Source organism: Hermetia illucens, chromosome 4 (assembly GCF_905115235.1).
Source record: "Hermetia illucens chromosome 4, iHerIll2.2.curated.20191125, whole genome shotgun sequence".
NCBI lineage: Eukaryota > Metazoa > Arthropoda > Insecta > Diptera > Stratiomyidae > Hermetia > Hermetia illucens.
In genome coordinates, this window is record NC_051852.1 from 169,254,781 (window position 1) to 169,281,728 (window position 26,948).

Here is a 26,948-nt window from a genome sequence, read left to right on the forward strand (position 1 = left end):
CTTCCCGGCCATGTTGGCTGCTTTCATTTCAGCCATCTCCTGCTGCAGCTGCTTGATGAGCGCCAACTGGCACTCCAACTGCTGGGTCATGTCGGCCTTCTCTTGTTCGAGCTCCGCAATCCTGATGAGCAGGCTCGAATCTGCGTCCATCCAGAGATGCAATCTCATCATTGACTTGAGATAGAATTTTCGGTGTTGCCAGAGATGCATAGAGCCTGGGAATATCTGGTCTATGCAAAGGATCATTGTCGAGAATTCTATTCACGCTCTTTGGAATTCGTCCCGAACCTCAGCTGGACGCTGGAAAAGAGTGTTTTGGCGAGCACTGAGACTGTTGCCTGCAGCGCGGCGTGGTTTCCCCGATGACCTCAAGTCGAAAACGCTCCCTGATGATGACCGGGATTAAGTCGCGAGTTATAAAGGGAGAGAGTTATTGTTTGTTGAAATTATTATTTCTTTGTTCATATCAGGACACAATTCCACATTATCTTTAGTTTTAAATAATGTAAGCCACCTTTTACATTATTTCAGTGTTTTCCCCCGTCCTCAGTTTCTCACCAGCAGACAAAATTTAATACCCCTCCTGTGTCGGCAGGCGAGAAGTTTTACCGTAGTTTGAATTATACCATGACAGGTGACTGATTTTGAATTACAAATGATTTTAATTACAGATTCATTAGGTAGGTTCTTCAGTTTGGGTTACTGAGCACCCGACAAATCACGACAAAGAGCTAGGGACGCAGGTTCTGAATTAATCAAACTCACTACTACGGAAAAAACACTACATCAGGAAAAATAAATGCAATTCAACTTGAACTGTGCCATCAGCCATTCTGTGGCAGATATTCTGCAAATTTTTTTCTTAACACCGCATATTTATCCAAAACAATGATTCTCATTAATGTTCTTTTCGTACTCGAACATTTGCTTGATCTTGAGCTTGACTTCATGTCGCCTCATCATTTCAGAAGTCATTATCTTCCATGGTGTTTTTCCGTTTCTAAACAACCAATCATTGTACACGAACATGAGAGGCATATGCAATTTTTTCCTGGCTTGTTATTGTGTCTTTCACGATGATATAGCCAAATCCGGTATTCCGGGACTTATTAAACAATTAGAAAAGAAATAAATGTAAGCGTATAAAAGTTTTCGGCAAATTTCAGACTGAAATAGTTGGTTGTAGGCGGGAATTGTGTACAAATCTGTTTGTGATTTCAGTGTGGTATCGTACAATAACGACAGCACAAAGCTTCGATTAAAGGTTGCTGGATGGATAAAAATAATCTATGCAGGCGAGAAAAAGGAAAAACAGAATTGAGTATAATTAAAATAGTGTATTCATTATTATGCTATTATAATATTTTTAACAAATTCAAACACTTTATCTATACTTATAATCAACGCAAGAATATGCTCAATGCAAACGAGATCTAATCTTTCCGTATTTCATTCCAGCTTTACGTCCTTGGACCGGATATAATACTGGTTTGATTCGCGAATTGAAAAGGGACGAACACAAGAAGCAAAAGGGCAATCCAAACAGTTGATCGATCACAAAGGCAATTACAGTTTCACAAAGAGCATTCGGTGTGCACATTGTCGTCCCACAAATCGTCCGTACTCCAATAATTCCGCTCGTGTTTCATCCGGACCAAGAGCCTGCAGAAATCAAAAGACAAAGACAGATTAATTCTATAAAATAAATAGACGAAATGGACTTCGTTACAGGATTAATTTTGGTATTCAAACTTTTGGGTGCAAAATATTCGTTAACTATTCTGGAGAAAATCTTTCATAAGTTGTTTTAAAATTTTATTGAAATGAAAGCATCTACTTTCTCCGCCTGTTCGTGTACAGAGATTTAATGGAACATTCTTTATCAATTATTTCGGTTGTGACGCATACTAAGATTTCTCGAAATCGAGTATGCATTCCAAAACTGCACAACGATAACAATCTTTCAACACTTTAAAATTAATTATTTCAATTTCAATATGCATGTGTTTACCTCGATATTCAATGTCCTTCTGAGAAAATCCAAAACTTGATCTACACTCTCTACGCAAAATGACTGTAATATAAGCAATAAATAATATTCGTCGAATGAAAACGAGAACGAAAGCTTTGTTGTTTTCATTGTTTGCACCCAGCAGTGTTTCTTCCAATCATACACTCATTTTAACATATTTCATTACTAAATTCACATTTGTGAGAAACATCTACGTATCTTTCTGTTACTGTTAGTAGAGCATGTGGAGTTTTTGTAGAATTAAAGCCAGAGAAAAAGAAAACAACAAATCCAAGTCTCAATAAAATATTTACCTGCGCATAATTTCTATACGTCATGTACGAGTTTTGATTAATTAATACCAAAACCGCGTCCAGATCCTCTTCTCGAAATTCATTTGCATCTCTTGCATCGGGATCTGCATTGAGACGTTGATATTTCGATTCATCAAGTTTCTTGCGAATTTCTGCAAGGAAATAGTTGAAATCACAATCATTCAATCATGGAGAGGACTCTAGAACAGATATAGGAATAAAGAGTCAAAAATCAAAACTTATAACAAAGGAAGTTTACTCAAACAACAAATAGGAGTTATCATCATCATCAACGGCGCAACAACCGGTATCCCGTCTAGGCCTGCCTTAATAAGGAACTCCAGACATCCCGGTTTTGCGCCGAGGTCCACCAATTCGATATCCCCAAAAGCTGTCTGGCGTCCTGGTCTATGCCATCGTTCCATCTTAGGCAGGGTCTGCCTCGTCTATCATAGATACTGCCCTTATAGAATTTTCGGGCTGGATCATCCTCATCCATACGGATTAAGTGACCCGCCCACCGTAACCTATTGAGCCGGATTTTAACCACAACCTGACGGTCATGGTAACGCTCATAGATTTCGTCGTTATATAGGCTACGGAATCGTCCATCCTCATGTAGGGGGCCAAAAATTCTTCGGAGGATTCTTCTCTCGAACGTGGCCAAGAGTTCGCAATTCTTCTTGCTAAGAACCCAAGTCTCCGAGGAATACATGAGGACTGGCAAGATCATTGTCTTGTACAGTAAGAGCTTTGACCCTACGGTGAGACGTTTCGAGCGGAACAGGTTTGTAAGCTGAAATAGGTTCTGTCGGCTGACAACAACCGTGCGCGGATTTCATCATCGTAGCTGTTATCAGTTGTGTTTTTCGACCCTAGATAGGAGAAATTATCAACGGTCTCAAAGTTGTAGTCTCCTATCTTTGTTCTTCCTGTTTGACCAGTGCGGTTTGATGTTGTTGGTTGGTTAGTTTTCGGTGCTGACGTTGCCACCATATATTTTGTCTTGCCTTTATTGATGTGCAGCCCAAGATCTCCCGCCAATTGTCGCTCGATCTGGATGAAGGCAGTTTGTACGTCTCGGGTGTTTCTTCCCATGATGTCGATATCGTCAGCATAGGCCAGTAGTTGCGTGGACTTAAAGAGGATCGTACTTCTTGCATTTTCCTCAGCATCACGAATCACTTTCTCGAGGGCCAGATTAAAGAGGATGCATGATAGGGCATCCCCTTAACTCCGCCATGCTATTAACATAGTATGCTGGCCCCAACCCAGGTAAAGGAGGGTTTGAGGCAACGTACTCTGTACTATCCTCAGTAAAACAAAACTAAAATGCTGAGATCAGGGAAAGAGATAAATAGAGTATAATTGGAGTTATTCTACTATGCTAAATCCTACCTGATCTCTCTTGGTGACAGGACCCGCGACAGGTCGACCAAGAAAATGCATACAATGTCGTACAAACATGATGATCGGATTGAGTCACAAGCCTCGGAGAAATGTAAGGGCGTCCACCTCAGTCGACGCGGCAGGGCGGGCCCCGGTCCTGTCGAGAAATGGGCAAGGATTCTTGACGCATGGACGGCGTCAGGACGTAAGCAAGTTATTCCGAACAAAACAAGCAAAACAAATACATGTCTGCACGCTAAATGTTGGTACCCTAACTGGAAAGACCGAGGAACTCGCAAGAGCTCTTCGGAAAAGGCGCATTGATATCTGCGCTCTGCAAGAAACCCGATAGTCTGATGCCAAAAGCTGCGACACTGAACGCGAACGCGGTAAAAATGGCTATAAACTTCTCTATTTTGGTAGCCGACACACCCAATATGGTGTTGGCATTGCCATCTCAGAGGGTTTCCGTGATGCCATTAAAGAAGTCGAACGATTTGATGATCGGCTGATGAAGCTCACCATCATATCAGCTGATCGCACTATTCACTTCTTCACCGCGTACGCACCACAGACAGGACGACCTGATGCCGAGAACTGGCAACTTCTCGATTAAAAGACTTGCCACGTCCCTGCTGACGATTATATAATCATTGCCGGCGACCTTAATGGTCATGTGGGTGAAAAGGCAGACGGTAACAGGTGCCATGGGGGAAAGGGGTTCGGAGCGCGCAATGAGGGTGGCGGCCCATGACCTTGTACTTATGAATACATGCTTCATCAAACGATTTTATAATGGGAACAGTAAAACGCAAATCGATTATATTCTCATAAGACGCCAACATTTTACCACTGTCACTGATTGCAAAGTCGTTCCCTTTGAGACCATCGCACCTCAACATCGACCGTTGATTGCCGTCCTGCGAATTAAGCCACCAATAAAACGGTCTCACTCATACGATTGCCAACCATTACGAATGTGGAACCGAGATACTTGGCTTTGGAATGATGATGTTGAAATGAAGGTCCGTGAAAAGAAACGCCTCTACCACAAATTTCTCGACGCCTGCTAATTGGCAAATTTATAAGAATGCCAACCGGGAAGCAAAGAAAGCGGTCACTGTCACCCGAGCGAACCATTACAAAAATCTTTACGATAAACTGGACACTCGGGATGGCGAGAGAGATCTGTATCGACTTGCCAAAAGCCGTAATGAAGGCACACAGGATATCGAACACTTCTGTTGCGTTAATGACAATGAAATCGGGAAAAGCAACAGGACCTGACGACATCGCATCTGAACTCTAGAAAGCGAAGAGCTAGGACCCAACACTGTGGCTCAGTGAATTCTTTAATCGGGTTATTCAGGAAGGAAGAACACCATCTGACTGGCAAGAAAGTACCACTGTTCCAATATGGAAAAAGAAAGGTAGCCCAGCAGAATGTTCAAATTACCATCCGATCCGGTTACTTTCCCATACCATGAAGATTTTTCAACGCATTCTTGACAACCGTATTCGCGAAATCGTTGAAATAACGGTGAATCAAGCCGGATTTGTCAAAAACTGCGGAACTACTGACGCAATACACGCTACGCGGTTACTCATGGAGAAACACCGTGAGAAGCATCGCCCTCTTTACATTGCCTTTCTGGATCTAGAGAAAGCGTTTGACCGTGTACCACACGAACTCATCTGGTATGCTTTACGACAACACTTCGTGCCAGAAGAACTCGTGCGCTGGGTTCAATTGCTCTAGCACGATGCGAAAAGTAAAGTTCGAAGTATGGCAGGTATATCAAAACCGCTTCGTGTCTCTGTTGGTGTTCATCAAGGAAGCGCCCTCTCACCACTCCTCTTTGTTCTTGTTATGGACTCCATCACGCGGGATATCCAACGTCCAGCGCCACACTGCTTTATACAGATGATGTTTTCCTAGCATCTGATAGCAAAAATGATCTCGAATCCCATGAAACAGGCACAATCACTGTCAGCAGCAGTGATCTGCGCAGAACTGAGCGAATTAAATACCTCGGGTCAAAGCTATCAGCCAATGGAGAACTGCGTTATGAAATTGCTTTACGCATTAACGCAACCTGGATGAAGTGGCGTTCCAAAACTGGTATTCTTTGTGATCGACGTATCAACGAATGTCTCAAATCTAAAATTTACAGCAATGTCATCCGTCCAGTCGCTCTCTATGGTTCTGAGTGTTGGCCGACCATAAAAGACAATGAACGGCGTCTTGCGGTAATGGAGACGAAGATGTTACGTTGGACTAGTGGTATCACACGTTTAGATCACATCCAAAATGTGGATATCCGCGATCGTTATGGGCTAGCACTGATCGTGGAAAAGTTGCGAGAGAGGCGTCTTCGATGGTATGGTCACACAATTCGTGCAAACGAGAATTCACTTGCCAAGAGTGGTCTGAACATCGAAGTCGATGGTAAACGACCAAAAGGCAGACCGAAACAACGGTGGCTTGATATGCTAGATGGGGATTTGAAAGCCTTGAGATTGAGATCACGACGAGCCGACTCCGCTTCAGAACGGGACAAAGGCTGAAGAAAAAGAAGATAATAGGGCATCCCCTTATCGTAGACCGTTGTTGATGTCGAATGGTCTTGAGAGTGATCCTGCTGCTTTTATCTGGCCTGGCACATTAGTCAGGGTCAGCCTAGTCAGTCTTATCAATTTCGCCGGGATATCGAATTCTCTCATGGCCGTGTACAGTTTTACCCTGGCTATGCTATCATAGGCGCCTTTAAAGTCGATGAATAGATGGTGTAACTGTTGTCCATATTCCAACAGTTTTTCCATCGCCTGCCGCAGAGAGAAAATCTGATCTGTTGCTGATTTGCCTGGAGTGAAGCCTCTTTGGTATAGGCCAGTGATATTCTGGGCGCATGGGGCTATCCGGCCTAGCAAGATAGAGGAGAATATCTTATAGATGGTACTCAGCAACGTGATACCTCCATAATTGCTGCACAACGTGATATCTCCCTTTTTATGTATGAGACAGATAATGCCTCCTTGCCAATCGTCAGGCATTGATTCGCTGTCCCATACTTTGAGCACAAGTTGATAAACCCCTTGGTGTAACTGGTCGCTCCCATGTTTAACCAATTCGGCTGTAATTCCATCGGTTCCTGACGATGATTTTTATTGATTTTTAAGCCAATGAATTGCAAGGACTGTTTCTTCTGCACTTGGTGGTGACAGTATTTGTCCGTCGTCTTCAGTTGGCGGGACCTCCAACTCGCCGATGTTCTGGTTGTTCAGTAGTTCATCAAAGTACTCAACCCATAGCTCCAATATGCCCATTCTGTTGGTAAAACTTCCGCCCCTGGTGCGGTTGCTCGCTGTACTTTTCGAGTTCACAGACTTGTTGGTTCTCTCAGGCTTCCTTTTTCCGTCTGTGAAGTCGCTTCTCCGCTCGACGGAGTTCGTGATAAGTCTCTGCGCGTGCCCGCGTTCTTTGAGAATGTAACATTACTCGGTATGCGGTATTCTTCCGTTCCATTGCTAGCTTACATTCATCGTCAAACTAGCCTTTCCGACTTCTTTTGCGGCTGGGGCCAAGTATGTTTGTGGCCGTATCAATGATAACGTTCTTCAGGTGGTTGTGAAGATCATTTGTTGATGCTTCATCTCTAGGTCCTCTGTTGACTGCGGTTATTGCGGGATATATTTCCCTCTTATAGGTGTTGCGGAAGGCTGTGTTGTGGATGGCTTCAGTGTTCACTCTCACCTGATTGTCAGAGGGGATTGTAGGTGGTGTGGTAGCTCGAATAACAGCTCGGAGCACCATGCCAACGAGATAGTGATCCGAGTCTATGTTGGCCCCTCTATATGTTCTGACATTCATCAAGGCTGTGTGGTGGCGGCGTTCTATCAACACGTGGTCAATTTGGTTGAAAGTGGTCCCGTCTGGGGAGGCCCATGTATGTTTGGGGACCGCTTTCCGCGCAAACCAGGTACTTCCAACAACCATTTCGTGTGACACTGCTAATTGAACAATCCGCAGTCCGTTATCATTTGTATTTTCGTGTAAGCTATGAGAGCCAACGTATCGCCTGAATACGGGCTCCTTCCCTACTTGGCTGTTAAAATCCCCAAGTATGATTTTGATATCATATCTGGGACAGGCTTCGAGGGTTCTTTCTACTGCCTCGTAGAAGGTATTCTTCTCCGACTTTGCAGTCTCCTCTATAGGGGCGTGGACGTTAATGAGGCTTATATTCCTAAATTTGCCCCGCAAGCGCAGAGTGCATAGCAGGCTCAGCAGCTTCATCTCTGTATAGGATGATAGCACCTCAAAAATAAATGGAACAACAAAATTTTTCAAATGTTTAAACAACAGAAAAAAATACCGTCATTTAGCAAATGCCATGAATACACTTCAGGGCATAATAGATACGATGCGGATAAACGTCCTTTGTAAATCATTTTCGGGCAGGTGTGAATATAGAAGCCCATGTAATAATACTTAAGCGCAGGAGTCCGTTGTGAGAGCTGATCTGTTAAGTACACTTCCCTATGGAAAAAAAATTGTGCTAAATGCAAAATCAAGCTTTTAACAACTGCATATAGTCTACCTTAGAGATCCGTACGTTCCCAGCGATAAGAAGTTGAAGTCGGGGTCATAAAAGAAATACACCGAACTAACACAGTACGGCAAAATATCGATAACACCAACAGCAATCAAACGATCATCAAGCCAATACTGTTGATGGAAAGAACCGTACCCTTGTTCAGGCCCGTCATGAGTCCTTTGATACTATAAAGTATGTAATAATTGGAATAATAGAAAAGTGAAAATATATTCTGACAATTCCAAGGCTTATTATAAAAAGTACTAAAAATAATAAGCATAGACGGTAGTCAACAGTTAATCGCAATAACATCTGAAATAATTCCTTTATTGTTTTACTAATAGACGAAATAATGAATACTACTTTCTATGAAATATACCTGCAACGGAGAGTTTCCTAGAAAGTATAAATAATCTTCAGTACCTTCTGGAGGATCTCGATGAATAAAAGTTTGATATTTTTTATACAAACGATACGACTCATCCTGAGTATCTTCAAATTCCTTACTGTTCACTTCGACAAGTTTCAGCTTTTATCGGTGAACCAGTCATAGTTTCATAGTGTGTATCGTCCAACCAATATTCGACCAGAAAAATATATAAAATAAATTGAAAAATAGAAAATTATATTAACCTCTAATGGCGTTCTCACTAAAAAACGTTCATATGATTTCTGTGTTATCTTCTGTGGCGGATCTTTATGTACAATGCATTGATATTTACGATACAGCTCAAGTACAGGCTTGGTGACCCCCTTATTGGATGGCACTATCACAACCTACAATGAGGGGGTCAACAAAATTCATTACTTTTAGACAATCATGATTCGAATTAGCAAGGAATGGATGTAAATTAATATTCTCAAAACTATGCAAAATAAACATACTTACAGTTAGCTTATGACGAGGATTCTCGTGAACTTCTTCGATGTAGTCGCTCAGACTCTTTTCTTGATTGGCAGGTGCTTTTGGCAGCTTACTTGTATCCTCTGTAATACCTTTCGCCGCTAATTTGGCTTGACGCCGCTCAAGACGCATTTGCTTTGCTTTCTTGCAAGGTGGCCGGACGGGTTCTTGTGAATCTGCACCTGGCGGTAGAAAAGACGGTTTTACTGGAAGTTCTTAAAGGCAAGCAATAAACAAAGTTAAGCAGTGCTTGGGATTGTTCCTTTTTGTCTAACGCATTATCTTAGAGAGAGAATTTGCTAGAAAGGCAAACGTGAAGCAAATTAATTTGTCACGTAGTCATACATGCCTCGGAATTTCGGTTTGGCTGCCAGGGCACTGGGTCTAGTTATTAAGAAAATAGACTAAACCAGTAAATACAAGATTACTTATCTGCGGCCAACAGACTTAAAGTCCGGCTCCTATCGTCCTAACACTCACAAGATACTCTTCCAACTAATCAAGGCTTCGAAACTGGAAGCTCATTCCTTCACCATTAACGAGGAGAGAAAGTCCACTCTCATTCTCAGAGGAATTTCCGACTCGCGTCTCAAGGATCCCCACCCCGTGGTTACGGCCTAACGAAACCAACTTAAGCCTTTCGCGTGACCCTCAACGCCGATGCAGATGCCACCATAGTCTCTAGACTAAAAACCTTATTACACCAGCAGACCAGCTAAAAGAAATCCAGGAAAGGGGATGTCATTCAGTGCTTTAACTGCCAACAAGTTGACCATAATTCTTCGAATTGCGATTACGACTTCAGATGTGTCAAATGCGCGGGCCCGCACGCCTCTAGGGATTGTCCTCGTTCGACTGTCCAGAAAAATGCTGATAAGGGGTCGGCAGCGCACGTCAAACGCGTAAACTGTGGCCTTCTTCATGGAAGCCAGGTCCGTTTTCAACATGTCATTCTTTTCCCTCTGGAACATTATTTCACAAACTTCTATCACAATTACCTCTTTCCCCCCTAAAGATAGACTCGAAGCGTACTTACAACTCCTCTTTAAATTGCTGGGTGCTCACACTCAACACTCATTTGCTCATTTCAAATGGCAAACGTTTCGCTCTTCACAAGTTCCCACCTGACCCCAATCTCGTTCTCCTAAACGAAACCAGATTTGGGGAAGCCCAAACGTTAAACTACACGTTCCCGATTATATCATATTCGGCAATAACGTAGGCGGAGGTACAGCCATCCTAGTCAGATGGAGACTAAGAACAAATACCATCGCATCGGATGCAGACTACCTGCCAGAGGCGACGGCGTCCTTCGATTTCTAATCGGCGCCCCCTACTTCCCATTCTGTCCGAACTATGGGAAATCGCGGCCAGTTTTGGCGCTTCCTTCGTCGGCGTTAACCTCAACGCCAAACATTACTTTCGGTGAATCAGTTAACAACGAAAATGGCAAAGTTCTCTTCGATTGGTTCCAGTGAGGCCCATTAGAGCGAACATCATTAACGCGGCGGTACCAACCTTTCCACGAGGGTCCTACTTCCTAGACGGCTTTATAATTTCATCCAATCTCTCAGCATGTGTCACTGTGCTCCTCACTGGCAACTCACTCCGACCATCATGCCTTCAGCCTCTCTATGCATTTACAGCGAATTGCCCCCTCTCTCCCCCGTCTGCACAAATGCAGATCCTTTAATCTGACACTGGGAGGATTTTCAACGCAACTTTCCCAGTGGGCTTAGTTCTCCTCTGAACAAATCCCGTATTTACTCCAATGAAAAGCTGGCGACTTACATTAGGAAATTCCACTCTGCCTTCGAAACCACACGCTTTCGCGCAGAGAGCTTGGATACTACAAATACGGCTGCCTTTCCCCCTCAACCCTCCTTTTAGTCCGCGACAGAAAAAGACTACGATTATTTCACCGACTACGTAACAGATGCAACCCTGACTACCATCTCCTCTCCGAGATCATCAAAAACCAATCCAGCAGTTATCAGATCAGAACTGAACGCCTTCTACAAGAAACTTATGAAATCCCTCAAACCTGGCCCCCAAGTTTTGTGAATAATTAACCGACTGGCTGGAAAGAAAAAATATTCTCTCAACGTCAACTACTCCCCAATACGAATAGGAGACTTCCAGTTCCACTCCCTTGGCTAAACAATACCTGCCTGCGTAGACTACTTCAGCATTTATTCAGAGCCAAATCGCCCCTCCCCCCACTGCTGTCGACGATAAAAGGTTGAGTTTAGAAGGTTCTTACCTTTGGCCCTTTTCCCCCACCCGCCCGACTGACATAAATTCGGCCCGGTCACCCCTTTCTTTACCTCCCAAAAAGAAGTTGAACTTGTAATCATCCGGTCCAACAATAAAAAATCATCGGGTCCTGACGATATCTCCAACTTCATTCTGCGGAAACATGCGCCCACCATCAGTGAACATCTAGCCATCCTCTTCAATAACTACCTGAAAAAGGGCACTTCCCTGTATCCTGGAAATCAGCTCTCCTAAAACCTATTCCTAAGAAGGGTTGCACTGGCGATCTCCAAGATATGAGGCCTATCTCTCTTCTATTCAATATAGGGAAAATTTTCGAACGTATCCTCTATTATTCTACTTAATCAATTCGGCTTCGAAAACCCAAAATCCAACGAACAGGCAGTCCTTTACCTGGAAGACCACATGGTGAAAAGGCATTCGATTCAGTCTGGAAAAAAGCCTTACTTTTCAAGCTAATCTAAATGAGGGGCATTTAGAATACTTGTAGACTTCATCTCCAACAGAACTTGTCAAGTGCGCTTCGACGAACTTCGCTCCATCGACTTACCCGTAGACTCAGGAATCCCTCCATCTTCCCCCACGATATTCCCCTGCCCCCCCCCCCAAACTTCTCCTCGCCCGTCCTTTCTCCCATCCCGCATCAAGAAGGATCCTCTTCGTGGACGACACTATACTGCACGCGAGTGGGTCCAGGCCCACACCAGCCTTTCGATCATTGCTTATTTCAGCCGGTGGGCCTTCACCGTTAATTGTCGCAAGTCTGAGGTTATTTGCTTCAGAAACCCCAAAGGGAAGTGCCACTGATGCACAGCGCCAAAAAGTAAAAACATACAATTGCGCTTTTGTGTATTTACCGTTTGAATAAAAGATGGTATTTTTTCGACTTTTATCTTCCCTTTCTTTAGGTATTTGTTTTATGTAATTATTCACGTCGGTATAAGTTCACAAATAGAGAATATTCAGAGAGTCAGTATGAGTCTGTCATTTCCCACACCAGCCTCCTGTGAGGCGGTCAGATGTATTCACGGCCGTTCAGAGGCGAACTCACCATGGCGATGCGCTCGCGGTTCGTGCCTCTGATCTGCCGCCATATCACTCCAGTTGAAACCGTGTGGGTTCAATGGAACAACTCGACCACGTGATCCCGCCATGGGGTTACTGGACGAAGCGTCCGCCGGCTCATCGAACGGTTTCAATCTCGATAAGGAGACCCGCTTGGGCCAGCCTCGAACATCGAGCTTGAAAGGGTGCTCACCTCGCCCCAGAACTCTAAAGAGGCCCTCGTATAGTGGTTGCAGCGGCCTCCGAGGAGCGTCCACCCGAATGAGAACCTGTGCGCATGTCTCGAGGTTCCTGGGAGTATCGACCTCCGTTGTCGTGTGTCGGGAAGCTGGAGTCGGCCACAACCTCGAAACCGCGTCTCTGAGCAGACGTAACATGCCAGAGTCACTTAACCCTGCCCTAATGTCCAGCACAGGGTCAGCGGGGAGGCGCAAATTCTCTCCGTACATGACGGATCGCCGTGAGCCATTAAGGCGGCCCTCAGCGTCCGGTGCCAACGTTCCAGCATCCCATTGGACTGTGGATGGTATGCAGTAGTCCTATGCCGTTTGAAGCCCAACTCCGAGAAAAGGGTAGACGCAAACTACATTCCCTGGCCCGTGATGATTGCGGTTGGTACACCAAACTGCGAAATCCGCTCTCGACAGAGTGCCTCGGCACATGATTGTGTCGTAATGTCAGTCAGAGTTATTGCTTCAGGGCGCCGCATAAACCTGTCAATAATTGCGTGAGTCTCGCAAAAAACCTATAATGTCAAGATGGATGGTACGGAAGCGCTTAACCGACCTAGGGAATACGCCTACTTCCTTTCTTACGTGCTAGTTAACTTTGCACGTCTGGCACACGATACACTGTCTTCCCCGAGAGTTTACGTCCTTGTTCATGGACGGCCAGAAGTATTTTCCAGTGATTAGCCGGTTCGTCGTCCTGATAGCTTGGTGTGCAAGATCGCGTATTGTCTTAAATACTTGCCTACGAAAATCGGCCGAAATGAATGTCCTAGGTTCCTTGTCTGAGGTCTCGCACAGTAAATAGGAGTTTGAGACGAAGATAGGAAACTCCTTGACTTTGTATTTGGAGTTTGCCTTCAGACTCTGAAAAAGAGATGCACGCGGCGAGTAGCTCACGATCGTAAACCCTATAGTTACGTTGAGCTGGATTGCGTTGCTCCGAAAAGAAGCTCAACGGTTCCCAGGTTTGATGCACTCATTGGTCAATCTATGTCTGAAGCATCGACGAATACAGCTAGAGGGGCATCTGGCTGAGGAAATTCCAGCAGTGTTACATCAACAAGTTGTTGTTTGACAGTTTCAAACGCATGGACGGCCTCAGTAGACCACGCAACCTCGTGAGAGTCTTTGGTTTTTAGCCCAGATAAGTAAGCATTAAGGATCACTTGATGAAGAGCGGTCTTGAGCAAGAAACGACGATAGAAGTTTAACATGGTCAAGAACATTCGCACATCTTTCACCGTGGTTGGCAGGGGAAAGTTGTTAATCGCTTCGATCTTGTCTGGAGCAGGTTGCATTCCGTCAGGGGTTATCATATGGCCGAGAAATCCACCTGCTTCTGTAGAAATCTGCATTGTTCAACGTTTAGAACAAGCCCGGCTTGAAGAAGGCTTTGAAAAATGCACTCGAGATGATCCAAGTGCTCAGATTCGGAGGAAGAAGGGACCAAAACATCATTCTAATCTACGAAACAAAAGTTTAAGTTTCGCAGGACAGAGTAGACGATGATCGGCCACGTCCTCGAAAATAATAGAAAGGGTGTCGTCTGCGTAGGTAGAAATTTTCCCTGACCCTGACACCGTCTGCGTTTAAAATGAGAGATGCTAATATCCGCTAGAACGAATCGCCACGTTCGGTGCAGTCCAAGACTCACGTGCACCTGCCCACAGCCGTAGGTGCAGATGGGAGAAAAATTCGCGGCAGCCAGGCGTAGGTTCTGCGGTATTAATGTGTTCGGACGGAATACCGGGAGAGCCGACACCTCAGCGCCCAAGTCGACCAGGACAACGCCTGCTCAGAAGGTCGAAGGTGGTATGCGACGTAGTACTGCGCTACGGGTAACCGTCGCCGAGGCATCCAGCGAGCTTAGTTTTTTGTCGCGTTGAAATCGCATCCCGTGGAACTTTTAGTCGCTTGAGCTCCATATTTACGGTGATACCAGCAAATCGTTGGGGTAGGTGAGATACCCGGGGTGCGACTACCCGAGCGCATTTTTCGGCAAGCAAATCTCGGCCGTGATTGCGATCAAGATCTAACCCCCGAACGCAAAGTACCTACCGTTGCTGTGAACTTGATGACTGCGTCCGCATGTGTCGTCACCATTGCTTTGAGTTCGTCAACCTTCCGAGCCGCGTCTTGGGAAACGTAGCGTATTTACACTTCGTGCACCTTGTCAGCCTTGGCGGACAACACCTCCAGCAACCCCGAATCCGCACAGGCCAAAAGAGCAGGTGTGCTCTCCGGGAGCTGTTACAGCCAGAGGGATTCCAGCAACTCAGAGCCGACCTTGTCCCCACCTAGCTAACTTATTTCTCGAATCAACTGGTGGGGGGCACGGTTGCCTACCATCAGCTTCGCTTCCTCACTTACTGAAAGTCGCCGTAACAGCTGCTCCTTTAGACGGACGTAGGAGCAGTCTTCCAGCACGTCCGAAACTAGTCCGATGGCCTCCTTGTAGAGACCGAGGGGACCATGATTAAAACGCGTGGCGTCCCTTATGACCCCGCCGGATTGCGCCTCCAAAAAGGGAGCACCCGAACCGCTACAGCTGCCGACAGGAGAATCGCGCTTTCCGCGGATTTCTCCTCCCACGATATGAAAGATTAAGCAGAAAGCGGAGCAGAGGCGGAACACCGGAACGGACAAACAAAAAGGAAAGGCGCCAGTGATTCTGCACCCTGTCGGCGCAACAAACCCCCGGCCACGGGTTCCTCTCGGATAGTGATTCTCATCTCAATCTTCACCCGTCCCCTCCCTCTTTTATCCCTTCCTTTTATCAAAGCTCTTGCCCGGACTTTCACAGAGACTAACCGCGCCGAGCCAATGCTCCAACAGTCAATCCTCGCGCAGGTGTCGATCACCTATCAACATCACACAATTAGCTTGTATAATATAAGATCTATGTAGCCACTAACTTCTCCCCTGAATTAAGGTCCCTCCTTCTAACAATTAGGCTCTTCGCCATCCCTCCCGTCTTTGGTCACTGTCCTTGCACAAGCCTAAATCGACTAAAAGGTAGCCCTTTCTCAAGTGACTATCACCAACGAGGAAGAACTGCGCTTTAATTTAAACCGTCCGCTCATTCCCGTCCACCGTTGCCTTAACACATCGTTCAATAAGTCCCGGAACTAACTATGAAAACAACATTTTATCGGCAAAATTCTTTATTATTCATCAACATAATCTCCTTCAAGGGTAATACAATCATTCCAACGCTTCTCTAACTTTTCAATGCCATGTTTGTAGAACGATTTGTCTTTTGACTCAAAATGAGCCTCAGTAGCAGCGATCACCTCCTCATTTGAGACAAATCTTTTTCCCTGGAGCATCTTTTTGAGATCCGCAAAGAGTAAATAGTCACTGGGGGCCACATCCGGCGAGTACGGAGGATGAGGAAGCAGTTGGCAGCCTAATTCGTTGAATTTGGTCATCGTTTAGATTGGCTTGTGGCACGGTGCGTTGCCTTGATGAAGGATGACTTTGTTCTTCTTCATGTGTGGGCGTTTTTTCGCTATTTGCCTTCAAACGATCCAATAACACTATGTAGTAGTCGCTATTGATGGTTTTTCCTTTTTCGAGGTAGTCAATGAAAATTATACCATTCGCATCCCAGAATACGGACGCCATCACTTTGGTGGCCGACTGTTGTGTTTTTGCACGCTTCGGGCGGCTTTTACCGGTCGTACGCCATTCAGCTGACTGCCGACTTGACTCCGGAGTGAAATGGTGAATCCATGTTTCGTCCACTGTCACATATCGATGCAAAAAATCCTGTTTATTGCGGGTAAACAGTGCCAAACAGCTCTCCGAATCATTGATACGTTGTTGCTTTTGTTCCATTGTGAGCAAACCCGGCAGCCATTTGGAAAAAAACCTTTTTCATAGCCAATTTTTGGTGCAAAATAGTAAATGCACTACCAGTTGATATGTTCACCATCTTAGCTATCTCGCGCACTTTCATTTTGCGGTCACCCCTCACGATTTTCAATATTTGCTTGGTGTTTTCGGGAGTTACTACCTCATTTGGCCGACCCGAACGTTCCGCATCATTTGTATCAGCACGACCGCGTTTCAAGTCAGCATACCACCGACAAATGGTTGTTTTCGACGGAGTAGAGTCCGGATAACGTTTTTCAAGCTTGAACAGTGTTTTTCCCATTAGAAAACAATGTTTTATCAACACACGAAACTCGTTTTGTTCCATTTTTTTCACGATTGCAAAGGTAGCGTCACTTTAACCACTATAGCTTTCTTAGTTATGTTTCGAATTACATCAAATTTCGACACATCTTATCTGAAGGTTGGTACTTTTGATCCTTGGTATGTAAATGGCGTTATTAGCGCCATCTCTACGCTAGTCCCGGGACTTATTGAACGATGTGTTAAAACCTTCATCTCCTCGTTTACTAGTACATCATCTCCCGACCTGAATTGAATTCGTGCGAGCGAAACTGACCAGACCAAATCGAAAGCTACTTTGGAACCCCGCGAAAAACATTTGACCCGCCCAGACACAGCAAATCTTCTTCGCACAGTTACAATCAGCGAAAATAAAAAAGATAGATTGCGACCTAGTTCAAATCAAATCTAAAATAATAAAAATTCAAAGCAATAAAAAGAAATCGATTAAGATAAGAAGGCGTTGATGAGATTTTCCTCCATATCAGCCATGCGAGATAAGGAAATTGGAAGCCATAAACCTATCTATTGGGGCCTGTTTCGACTCTTTTCTGCAGAGTAATGTAGGGTAGATAAGCGGTAGACGATAGAGATAAACCACCTGAAAATGCAACGAAGATTATTCTAATTGTCCCAGTTGAGAGGGAACTTTATGTGTAAGGGGAGAAAGCACCTACGGCTTTCGGAAATACCGCTATCAACTGAGTTTTGTTGGTAATGAGATATGAGGGTGAGCCTTGGGAGCTCGAGAGTTGGTTTCGTGATCCGCAATCTGCAGCTCTAGACGTTGAAAAAGTCAAAAGTATTTCGCTAATATCGGCAAACTATACTTACTGTTGGCATCGTCCCGCCGCTTTTCACCTTGCGCGCTTCGCACCAGGTTCAGATCCGCCGCTGTCGATTCTACATTCACCGCATTCGAGGTTGTCGCGACTCCCAGGAATTCCTCCTTTGCTTTCGTCACTTCGATGTCTTTCAGTGCGATCTGTGGAATATCAGGTTCCTCCCTTGACAATCCATCAGATTCCCCCGCAGCGGTCGTCTGATCGACCTCCCTGCTATAATCACTCTCCTGGGACTCGCCTTTTTCCTTTATCCCTGTCAGCAGGAACCGATTGATCCGCTTCAGCACCTTTTTCTGTGACTTCGACAGCTTGAAGTCGTGAACGTCACATCTGAAAAATTGTTTATTATTTACATGTGCTGTGCCACTGCTAAAGCAAAGATAACAACGTAGACTCTACCGGATCGTGTAGCTCGGACAGCAAGTCGCGGGGTTGTTTGGTTTATAACAGTAATTCCCTGAACGTCTCCACCCTCGGTCTATGAGGTCCTGGTAGTCATGGGGAGTCATAGTGTAGGCGTGCATACCTGCATGATGAAATCAGACGGGATAATTTCCATCAGTATGCCCTCTGGCAGGCAAGATTATATTCTTTCTTTCTAAATCGTAGGCGGCTCATTGATAAAATTGAGGACGTTTTTCTACTCACCATGGGAATTGCTTGTATTGGAATTTCGGCAGTAGCCACATCGTGAACGGTTTTGTTCACCGTAGTATTGAACAATCGAACGTTGCATTATATACGCGTAGTTTCCGAATGATTTTTCTGTTAGAACAACACTTTCGAGAAAAAAGAAAAAACCACAGCTGGACGAGAAAGAAAAATTACATATAAACGTCAAAACATATAAGTTTCTATGTTAATTTGTCAAGTTTCCAATTGGACGATTTCCATTACAAATACAGCGGCTGCTGCTATTGCTGGATTTATTTATGGTGAGTGGCGGTTGATAAAACTAATCCTTTTACACTGTTTCTGCGCATTTTACTTGCATTTATTGCTGAGGAACCATTTAGACTTCAAATTTATTGATGGCAAGGAAAGTGAAATATTTCTTCTTTTTGTATTACAGCAAAATCGTCACTTTTCAATATTCAAATATTCGATTTCACCTCATTGACTAGGGGTCGCCCTGATCGGCGGAGGGACACCGATCTTTGACAGTTCTCCAGTTTCCGTGTAGAGTTCTTTTCGGTTTACTTTCGTGAAGTAAAAAGACGTCAAAATGGTGAGTGGTTCAATAATCGCGAAAATTTCTGTGCATCGATGTCGGAAATGGAGTTATTAAAGTCCCAAATAATCGCTTATCCAGTTTTGCATCGATATCATATTAATTTTTGTCGAAAACATATCAACTACGGCGAAATGTCACCATATAAACGCCGCAGTCCAGAACACAACAATGGTTCTCATCGGGTTCTATCTTTTCTTGATATTTACAGTCGTTGGTGATCCCAGACAAGTTTCAACACATTCTCCGTATCATGGGTACGAATATCGATGGTAAACGCAAGGTGCCAATCGCCATGACAGCCATCAAGGGTGTCGGTCGCCGCTACGCCAACATCGTCCTCAAGAAGGCTGATGTCGACTTGACCAAGCGCGCTGGTGAGTGCACCGAGGAGGAGGTGAGTAACCACAAAGTCACGTCAGATAGCAGTGATCCCTCTAATGCTGGATTTTTCCCACCCACAGGTCGAGAAAATCGTCACAATCATCCTGAACCCACGTCAGTACAAGATCCCCAACTGGTTCTTGAACAGACAAAAGGACATCATCGATGGCAAGTACACACAGCTCACCTCATCCAACTTGGACTCAAAGCTCCGTGAGGATTTGGAACGATTGAAGAAGATCCGCGCCCATAGGGGTATGCGCCACTACTGGGGTCTCCGTGTCCGTGGTCAACACACGAAAACAACCGGCCGTCGTGGTCGCACTGTTGGTGTGTCCAAGAAGAAGTAAAATGCGTCCTTTGTCGAGCACAATGTCGCGTTGGTGGATTTATTAATTTTAATAAAATAAAGAGGAAAAGTGAAAATGGTGTTGTTTCCGTTCGAAAGTGTCGCCTTGTCAAGTTCAGAAGAAGAGGTTGCGACATTGTCTCACTGAAGTGTCCTAAAATGGGTCATGGTTTGTGATTTTAGTTGTGCAACACCCAAAACAACGCGTTACCGACTGACCGACCTTCCGTTGTGTTTCTAAGTTGGCTGGCAAAGTTGTTTAGAGATCAAAGAAAGCAGTTTGGTCTTAATGTAACAGATCGGGGGCAGTTTTCATAGGGCTTTCCTGCCAAATGGACGGAAGTTTCAGTTTACGCCAGACGCACGTGGGACATTCAGTCATAATTGTCCCTTTGCGGCTTTATGTGGTCAGTTCTCCCGGTTTTTTGAAGTGATGTGGAGTATGTCAATTACGTTCCCTACTTCCAAGTGTTCCAACCTGGCATCTGGTACTGTGTATTCTCCCAAGTGCCTGAACCTGCTTTGCACTAATGCCGGCACCCTCCCAGAACATATGTGGAGCTCTAATCACACTCAGATAATCTACAGACAATCCGTAACTATCCCTAGCTTCCCCAAGTGATGCAGTGACCAGTAAGCATTCCCACTATGATCCGGAGGCTGTTCTTGGTGAGATTTAAACAATCTTGGGTTCGTATCCTGCCCTGTGAGTTGGGGCTTAAGATTACGCTCGAAAGTCTTCCCTGCTTGTCGTAAGGCGGTAAAAGGAATAACAATTTGTGGGCTATCTTTGCCTATCGAAAACGGACTATGATTGGTTTCTGTAATGGGCACACGCTCCTCGACAACAGTAGCAAGGGTCCTCAGAATGTTGAGCGAGAATTCCAGTAATGTAACCTTGACATTCTGGGCCCAAGCAAAGTAAGATGGTGGGATTCTGAAGAGCACTCCTCTCCCTCTAGCAGAAATGTGCTTTTGTACTTTGGAAAGAGGTGAATCCAAGGTTGGGTTGGTGCTGACTTTACCGCAAGGCATGCTCTCTTGATCTGGGAGCCGGTTTCTGACAGACTTCTAACTGCACCGGCAAGGAGTATCACAATACTACATACGCACTAACGGAGGCTTCCGATATAGTGGAGAAGGGTACTTTCTACGAGCAATTAAACACAGTTCAGGAGAGTCTTCCTAAAAGGGAAATTGTGATCGTGATGGGTGATCTGACAACACCTTGCTTGGACATGTGAAGGGGAAGCTCGGACTTGACGGATTGGATTTCTGTAACTTCCACCGCCTCGTCATTGGTAGCACATTGTTCGAGCACAGAGCCTGCCATAATGTCAGTTGGGATTCAGTATTATTGGGGGAGTAGAAAAGTTTAATGCGATTACGCACAGTGGTGGACTCCCGCAGTAGTACGCTGTCCTCCCTGTCATCAGAGAACTAGCCTGGAATCGGGCTAGACCTCCCGCTCTCCCGGCTTTGGGAGCCTTCAAGTCAGGCAGTCCCTTTCACCAACGGAATTTGAAGAAGGGAGTTATTAATCCAGGGAACCCCTTGTCAGCCGATCCCTCGGCCGGTCGAATTCAATCTTCTTCGCAATAAGAAGAGCCCGAACATAATGCGGAACATTACTCCAGCTGCCAGCGCTTTTCAGCACATTTCTGGCAATGTTGTCTGGAGAGAGCTCACTTCTTCTTTTTCTTCAGCCTTTGTCCCGTTCACAAGCGGGGTCGGCTCGTCGTGATCGGCTTCGCCATTTGGCTCTATCGAATGCCTGATCTGGGTGCAACCTCGAGGCTTTTAAATCCCCATCCAGCGTATCAAGCCACCGTTGCTTAGGTCTGCCTTTTGGTCGTTTACCATCGACTTCGATGTTCAGACCAATCTTTGCAAGTGAATGCTCATTTGCACGAATTGCGTGACCATACCATCGAAGACGCCTCTCTCGCAACTTTTCCACGATCGGTGCAACCCCATAACGATCGCGGATATCCTCATTTCGGATGTGATCTAAACGTGTGACGCCACTAGTCCAACGTAGCATCTTCGTCTCCATTACCGCAAGACGCCGTTCATTGTCTTTTATGGTCGGCCAACACTCAGAACCATAGAGAGCGACTGGACGGACGACATTGCGGTAAATTTTAGATTTGAGACGTTCGTTGATACGTCGATCACAAAGGACACCAGTTGTGGAACGCCACTTCATCCAGGTTGCGTTAATGCGTGAAGCAATTTCATAACGCAGCTCTACATTGGCTGATAGCGTTGACCCGAGGTATTTAAATCGCTCAGTTCTGGGCAGATCACTGCCGCTGACAGTGATTGTGCCTGTTTCATGGGGATCGGTCGTCAAAAATTCAGTTTTGTTTAAATTCAATCTGAGACCTTGTTGCATGAGGCGATCATTCCATTTTTGGACAAGTTGCTCGAGATCATTTTTGCTATCAGATGCTAGGAAAACATCATCTGCATAAAGCAGTGTGTAGGGCGCTGGACGTTGGATATCCCGTGTGACGGTGTCCATAACAAGGACAAAGAGGAGTGGTGAGAGGGCACTTCCTTGATGAACTCCAACAGAGACACGAAGCGGTTTTGATACACCCGCCATACTTCGAACTTTACTTTTCGGATCGTGGTAGAGCAATTGAACCCTGCGCACAAGTTCTTCTGGCACGAAGTGTTGTCGTAAAGCATACCAGATGAGTTCGTGTGGTACACGGTCAAACGCTTTCTCTAGATTCAGAAAGGCAATGTAGAGAGGGCGATGCTTCTAACGGTGTTTCTCCATAAGTAACCGCGCAGCGTGTATTGCGTCAGTAGTTCCGCGGTTCTTGACAAATCTGGCTTGATTCACGGTTATTTCAACAATTTCGCGAATACGGTTGTCAAGAATGCGTTCAAAAATCTTCATGGTATGGGAAAGTAACCGGATCGGACGGTAATTTGAACATTCTGCTGGACTACCTTTCTTTTTCCATATTGGAACAGTGGTACTTTCTTGCCAGTCAAATGGTGTCCTTCCTTCCTGAATAACCCAGTTAAAGAATTCACTGAGCCACGGTGTTGGGTCCCAGCTCTTCGCTTTCCAGAGCTCAGATGCAATGTCGTCAAGTCCTCTTGCTTTCCCCGATTTCATTTGTTTTATTGCCTCCTCGACTTCAGTTGCGCTGACTGGTGGAACTGCTCCAAATGTCGGCAATGATTGTGGAAATGGAGGATGATCGAAGTATTCTCGCCATCTATCCGTTGCGGCTCGACGGTTGGTAAGCAAAGTACCGTTCTTGTCATTAATGCAACAGAAGTGTTTGATAAGAAGTGTTCATTACGGCTTTAAGCAAGTCGATACAGATCTCTCTCGCCATCCCGAGTGTCCAGTTTATCGTAAAGATTTTTGAAATGGTTCGCTCGGGTGACAGCGACCGCTTTCTTTGCTTCCTGGTTGGCATTCTTATAAATTTGCCAATTAGCAGGCGATTTATCGTCGAGAAATTTGTGGTAGAGGCGTTTCTTTTCACGGACCTTCATTTCAACATCATCATTCCAAAGCCAAGTATCTCGGTTGATGTACCGCTTACCCGGCTTGGTGACCCCAAGGGTTGCAAAGGCCGCTTTGTGGATCGTGTCTTTCATTTGGTTCCATGATTCTTCCACATTCGTAATGGTCGGCAATCGTATGAGTGAGACCGTTTCTTCTTTCTTCTCAACAAATCGCCACCATTTAATGTGCGGCGGGCCAGTGCGTTCCTCACGCTGTTTTATCGGTGGCTTAATTCGCGATCAGCTGATATAATGGTGAGCTTCATCAGCCGATCATCAAATCGTTCGACTTCTTTAATGGCATCACGGAAACCCTCTGAGATGGCAATGCCAACACCATATTGTGTGTGTGGGTTACCAAAATAGAGAAGTTTGTAGCCATTTTTACCGCGTTCGCGTTCAATGTCGCAGATCTCAGCATTTTATTTTTGTTTTACCGAGGATACTACAGAGTACGTTGCCTCAAACCCTCCTCCTTTACCTGGGCTTGGGACCAGCATACTATGTTAATAGCATGGCGGAGTTTCCCGTTGTATGTGAGTACAGCTCGGTTATTTGCGATAGGCCCCCTAGTGGGAGTTTCATGGGGGTTGTGGTTATGCTCAAGCGAGAAGAGACCTTCGGGCCTCGGCGTGGTGTTGCGTTTTAACACGGGTGCCGTACTCCTTAGTTCGGTAGAGATTTAGGTGTGTCTTGCATCCACCAGTATGAATGCTAAGCCATGCACTTGGTATAGACTGGTACCGTTGTTGCTTGTCTCAGCGGGGCTCTAATTGTGGTCACAAAATCAATCCGTGTCTTAAGAAGACCGTGGGATTAAGTCTCAAGACAGGTGCTCATGTAAAACCCTCAAGGACTTACCACCCCTTGATGGCTTATATCAAGCAGAAGCTACATGATCTGAAAACCAAGATCATGTCTGTACTTCTAAAGATACACCTTTCTGTAAAAGAACAGCGCCATATATTGGTGCGATATTTGACTGAATTTTTCAAAAGTCGGTTTTGGTTCTCTAAATCATTGATAGTATTGATTGAATTGGATTTTTCAACGTATTCACCTTTGCTGTAATTTGTTCGTAAATGAACAGCACTAGGGCCGAACATTTGTTCAATACCTTCATTCTGTTTTGCGATGTTGGTGCATATCTTCGATGTTGAAGAATCCCCATACTTCTGAATGTATGGCCACAGTTCCCGCTTGCTTTTTGAGTTTACTCTTAAAAATAAACCAAAATAAGTTTATCTTCCTTACAATATAAACCCAGCACGGTTATACTCATTTGCCCCTATTATATTTTCTTTGAGAGAGGTCTTATCAATCTGGACAATTTTACCTTCGCCACCTGGTACCGTTACTATGCGAAGGGATTACTTCAACTATTTCTCGACAATAGTTGTAATAATCAACTATTGAAATTTAAATGGGTATGGAGATGTTCATCAAAAGAATCGAAGAAGAATGGTTCTGTTTGCCGCCGCAAGATACTAAACAAAGCCATCGGCACGTTCATCGAAGGCACTTCTTGCCGCATTGAAGTACGTGACGTGGTTACAATAATAATTTGTTTCGTCACCAAGATGCAGGTTCCTGATGCCTATAGACATCTGCTATCTTTGCGTCATCATCAAGGTGACTCCGTAGGTAAAATCCAACTCGGAAGTATTATAAGACTCTTCCGAGTTACAACACACCAAGAGGGGTTTGGGGTCATTAAATACTTCGGGATTGGCGAACCAAGGGGTCACCTCTTCGGTGGGGATGAAATGGGTTAGACAATACCTTCCCGTGGTGCATTTCGAGTATAAAATGGCAATAAATGTTCTTTTATAGCCAAATTTGTCTAAATGTTTTGGGGAAAAGTGATACTTATATACTATGAAGTCGTGGGAGTACAGTTAATTCGCACGAAAATGAATAAGAACAAGTAGGATTTTCAACAAAATCTAAAGCTACCTTCAAGTTTTGGAAGCTATATTTTCAACAAAAGAAGTTATTAAGTTGTTTGTTTAATTAAAATCGAATAACTAAATACAATAAAATGGCAGTGAAAGAACTGAAATTCAATTTGACGAGAAACTAAGCGAGATATTGAAAAGTTTTCAATATTCAAAAAGCTAACCGAGAAGTCGAAGCATTTTATTTTATTTTCGTTTCATTTTGTTTTATTTTAAGAAAATCCATCATCATAACCCCTGGCTACCGGAACCGTGACGAAGTACATGTTTTGGCTAGAGACCAATTCGAAAATTTCAAACTTCAATATTTCGAAAACGGATTGAGATATCGAACATTTTTACTTTTTATTTTAATCCTATCTTCTAACTGCAAGATTCCGATCCACGTTAAAGAGCATCACAATTGTACAATGCTACTCACCAACGGAAATTTCCGATATAGTGGAGAAGGGTGCTTTCTACAATCAATTAAACGCAGTTCAGGGGAAACTTCCTAAAAGTGAAATTGTGACCGTGAGGGGTGATCAGAATGCCAAGTGGGGATCTGACAACACCTTGTTCGGGCATGTGATGAGAAAGACCAATCTTGGCGACCGCAACAGTAATGATGGAAATTTCGTGCATTTCTACCTCTTCCCATCTGGCTCTTAACCTTATCACATCCGATGAAGTTCCTCCTCTTGTGGATGAAATTGTCAATCACCGTAACATACGAAAACGGACTGTTCTTCCAAGCAGAAGATAAATCATTTCGGCCATCAATGCACTCTAACGGATTGAAGCCGCTGGGATTGACGATCTCCCCGCCGAGTTATTATCGCTGCACCTCCAATTACTGCAGATCTGCTGCTTCCACTCGTACAGAAATCTTGGGAATCCGAAACCTTTCCCAGGGAATGAAGGAAGGAGATGATCGTCAAAATCCCAAAGAAGGGGACCCGTTTTGAGTGTCACAATTGGAGGAGTATCTGTGCGCTCCCCGCCATTCTGGAACGCATCAAGGAACATCTTGAAAGCTTGATCGACAGAGGGGCTGGTTTCCGCTCGAAATCCTCATGTATTGACCACATCAACACCCTAGGGATCATTTTGAAACAGTGCACAGAGTTTAGATCTACTGCATTTCATCGATTTCGAGAAAGCTTTCGATAGAGTGAACAGGTGTGTTCTGGAGTGATTTACGTAGGAGGGGCATTCCAGAGGAACTCATAGCATTCCAGAGGAACTAATAGTTATTATCACAGCGACATATGATGACGCAAAATGTCACGTGCTACACCGAGGTAAAACCTCTTGCGGCCTTGTTCGAAGAATGTGGAGGAGGTCAATGGACAATGATATCTTTCCTCAAACACCTCGACAACGCTGATGACGTCTGCTTGCCCTCTCACCGGGTCATAGACCTTGGTCAAATGGCTCTGGATTTGGAAAGAGGGGCTAGTAAAGTTGGACTGAAAATAAACATCAACAAAACCAAGGTTCCCAGTCTGACAGGTTAACGCCCTCTCCCTATCTGTATTAATGGGCAGAGCATCGAAAGCATCAATCAATTTGTATATCTAGGCGTAGTTTCTGCGGACGGTGGCATCGAGCTGGATGTCACCCGATGCATTAACAGTGCTTGATCCGCTTTCACTGCCCTGTCCAAAACTTGGAAATGCAGTTATCTCACCA

At 44.8% G+C, this 26,948-nt stretch overlaps 2 protein-coding genes and 1 long non-coding RNA gene across 5 annotated transcripts; 2 read left to right on the forward strand and 1 right to left on the reverse strand.

Annotated features, from left to right (window-relative positions):
* The first annotated feature begins 1,153 nt into the window (after window positions 1-1,153).
* Window positions 1,154-2,124, forward strand: LOC119654458. Its single transcript, XR_005249822.1, has 2 exons — window positions 1,154-1,321; window positions 1,459-2,124. It is a non-coding gene; the product is annotated as an uncharacterized LOC119654458 (long non-coding RNA).
* On the reverse strand, window positions 1,318-18,679 carry LOC119654456 (arginyl-tRNA--protein transferase 1). 3 transcript variants are annotated; one of them, XM_038059867.1, is made up of 10 exons: window positions 18,461-18,679; window positions 18,212-18,338; window positions 17,802-18,142; window positions 9,202-9,398; window positions 8,692-8,841; window positions 8,316-8,497; window positions 8,091-8,254; window positions 2,326-2,477; window positions 2,012-2,074; window positions 1,318-1,662 (listed from the first exon to the last, which is right to left on the reverse strand). In XM_038059867.1, exons 1-10 carry the CDS (start codon window positions 18,546-18,548, stop codon window positions 1,567-1,569), a joined length of 1,560 nt encoding a protein of 519 aa, XP_037915795.1. In that variant the 5' UTR covers window positions 18,549-18,679; the 3' UTR covers window positions 1,318-1,566. The 3 variants fall into 3 exon arrangements, with proteins under 3 accessions (XP_037915795.1, XP_037915796.1, XP_037915797.1); XM_038059868.1 differs by lacking the exon at window positions 8,692-8,841 and adding an exon at window positions 8,946-9,089 and having other exon boundaries at window positions 18,461-18,678; XM_038059869.1 differs by lacking the exon at window positions 2,012-2,074.
* Window positions 18,680-18,890: 211 nt separating this feature from the next.
* Window positions 18,891-19,853, forward strand: LOC119654457 (40S ribosomal protein S18). The gene is made up of 3 exons (XM_038059870.1): window positions 18,891-19,040; window positions 19,255-19,440; window positions 19,508-19,853. The coding sequence occupies exons 1-3, from the start codon at window positions 19,038-19,040 to the stop codon at window positions 19,775-19,777; spliced, it is 459 nt and encodes a 152-aa protein (XP_037915798.1). The 5' UTR covers window positions 18,891-19,037; the 3' UTR covers window positions 19,778-19,853.
* The last annotated feature ends 7,095 nt before the right edge of the window (window positions 19,854-26,948 follow it).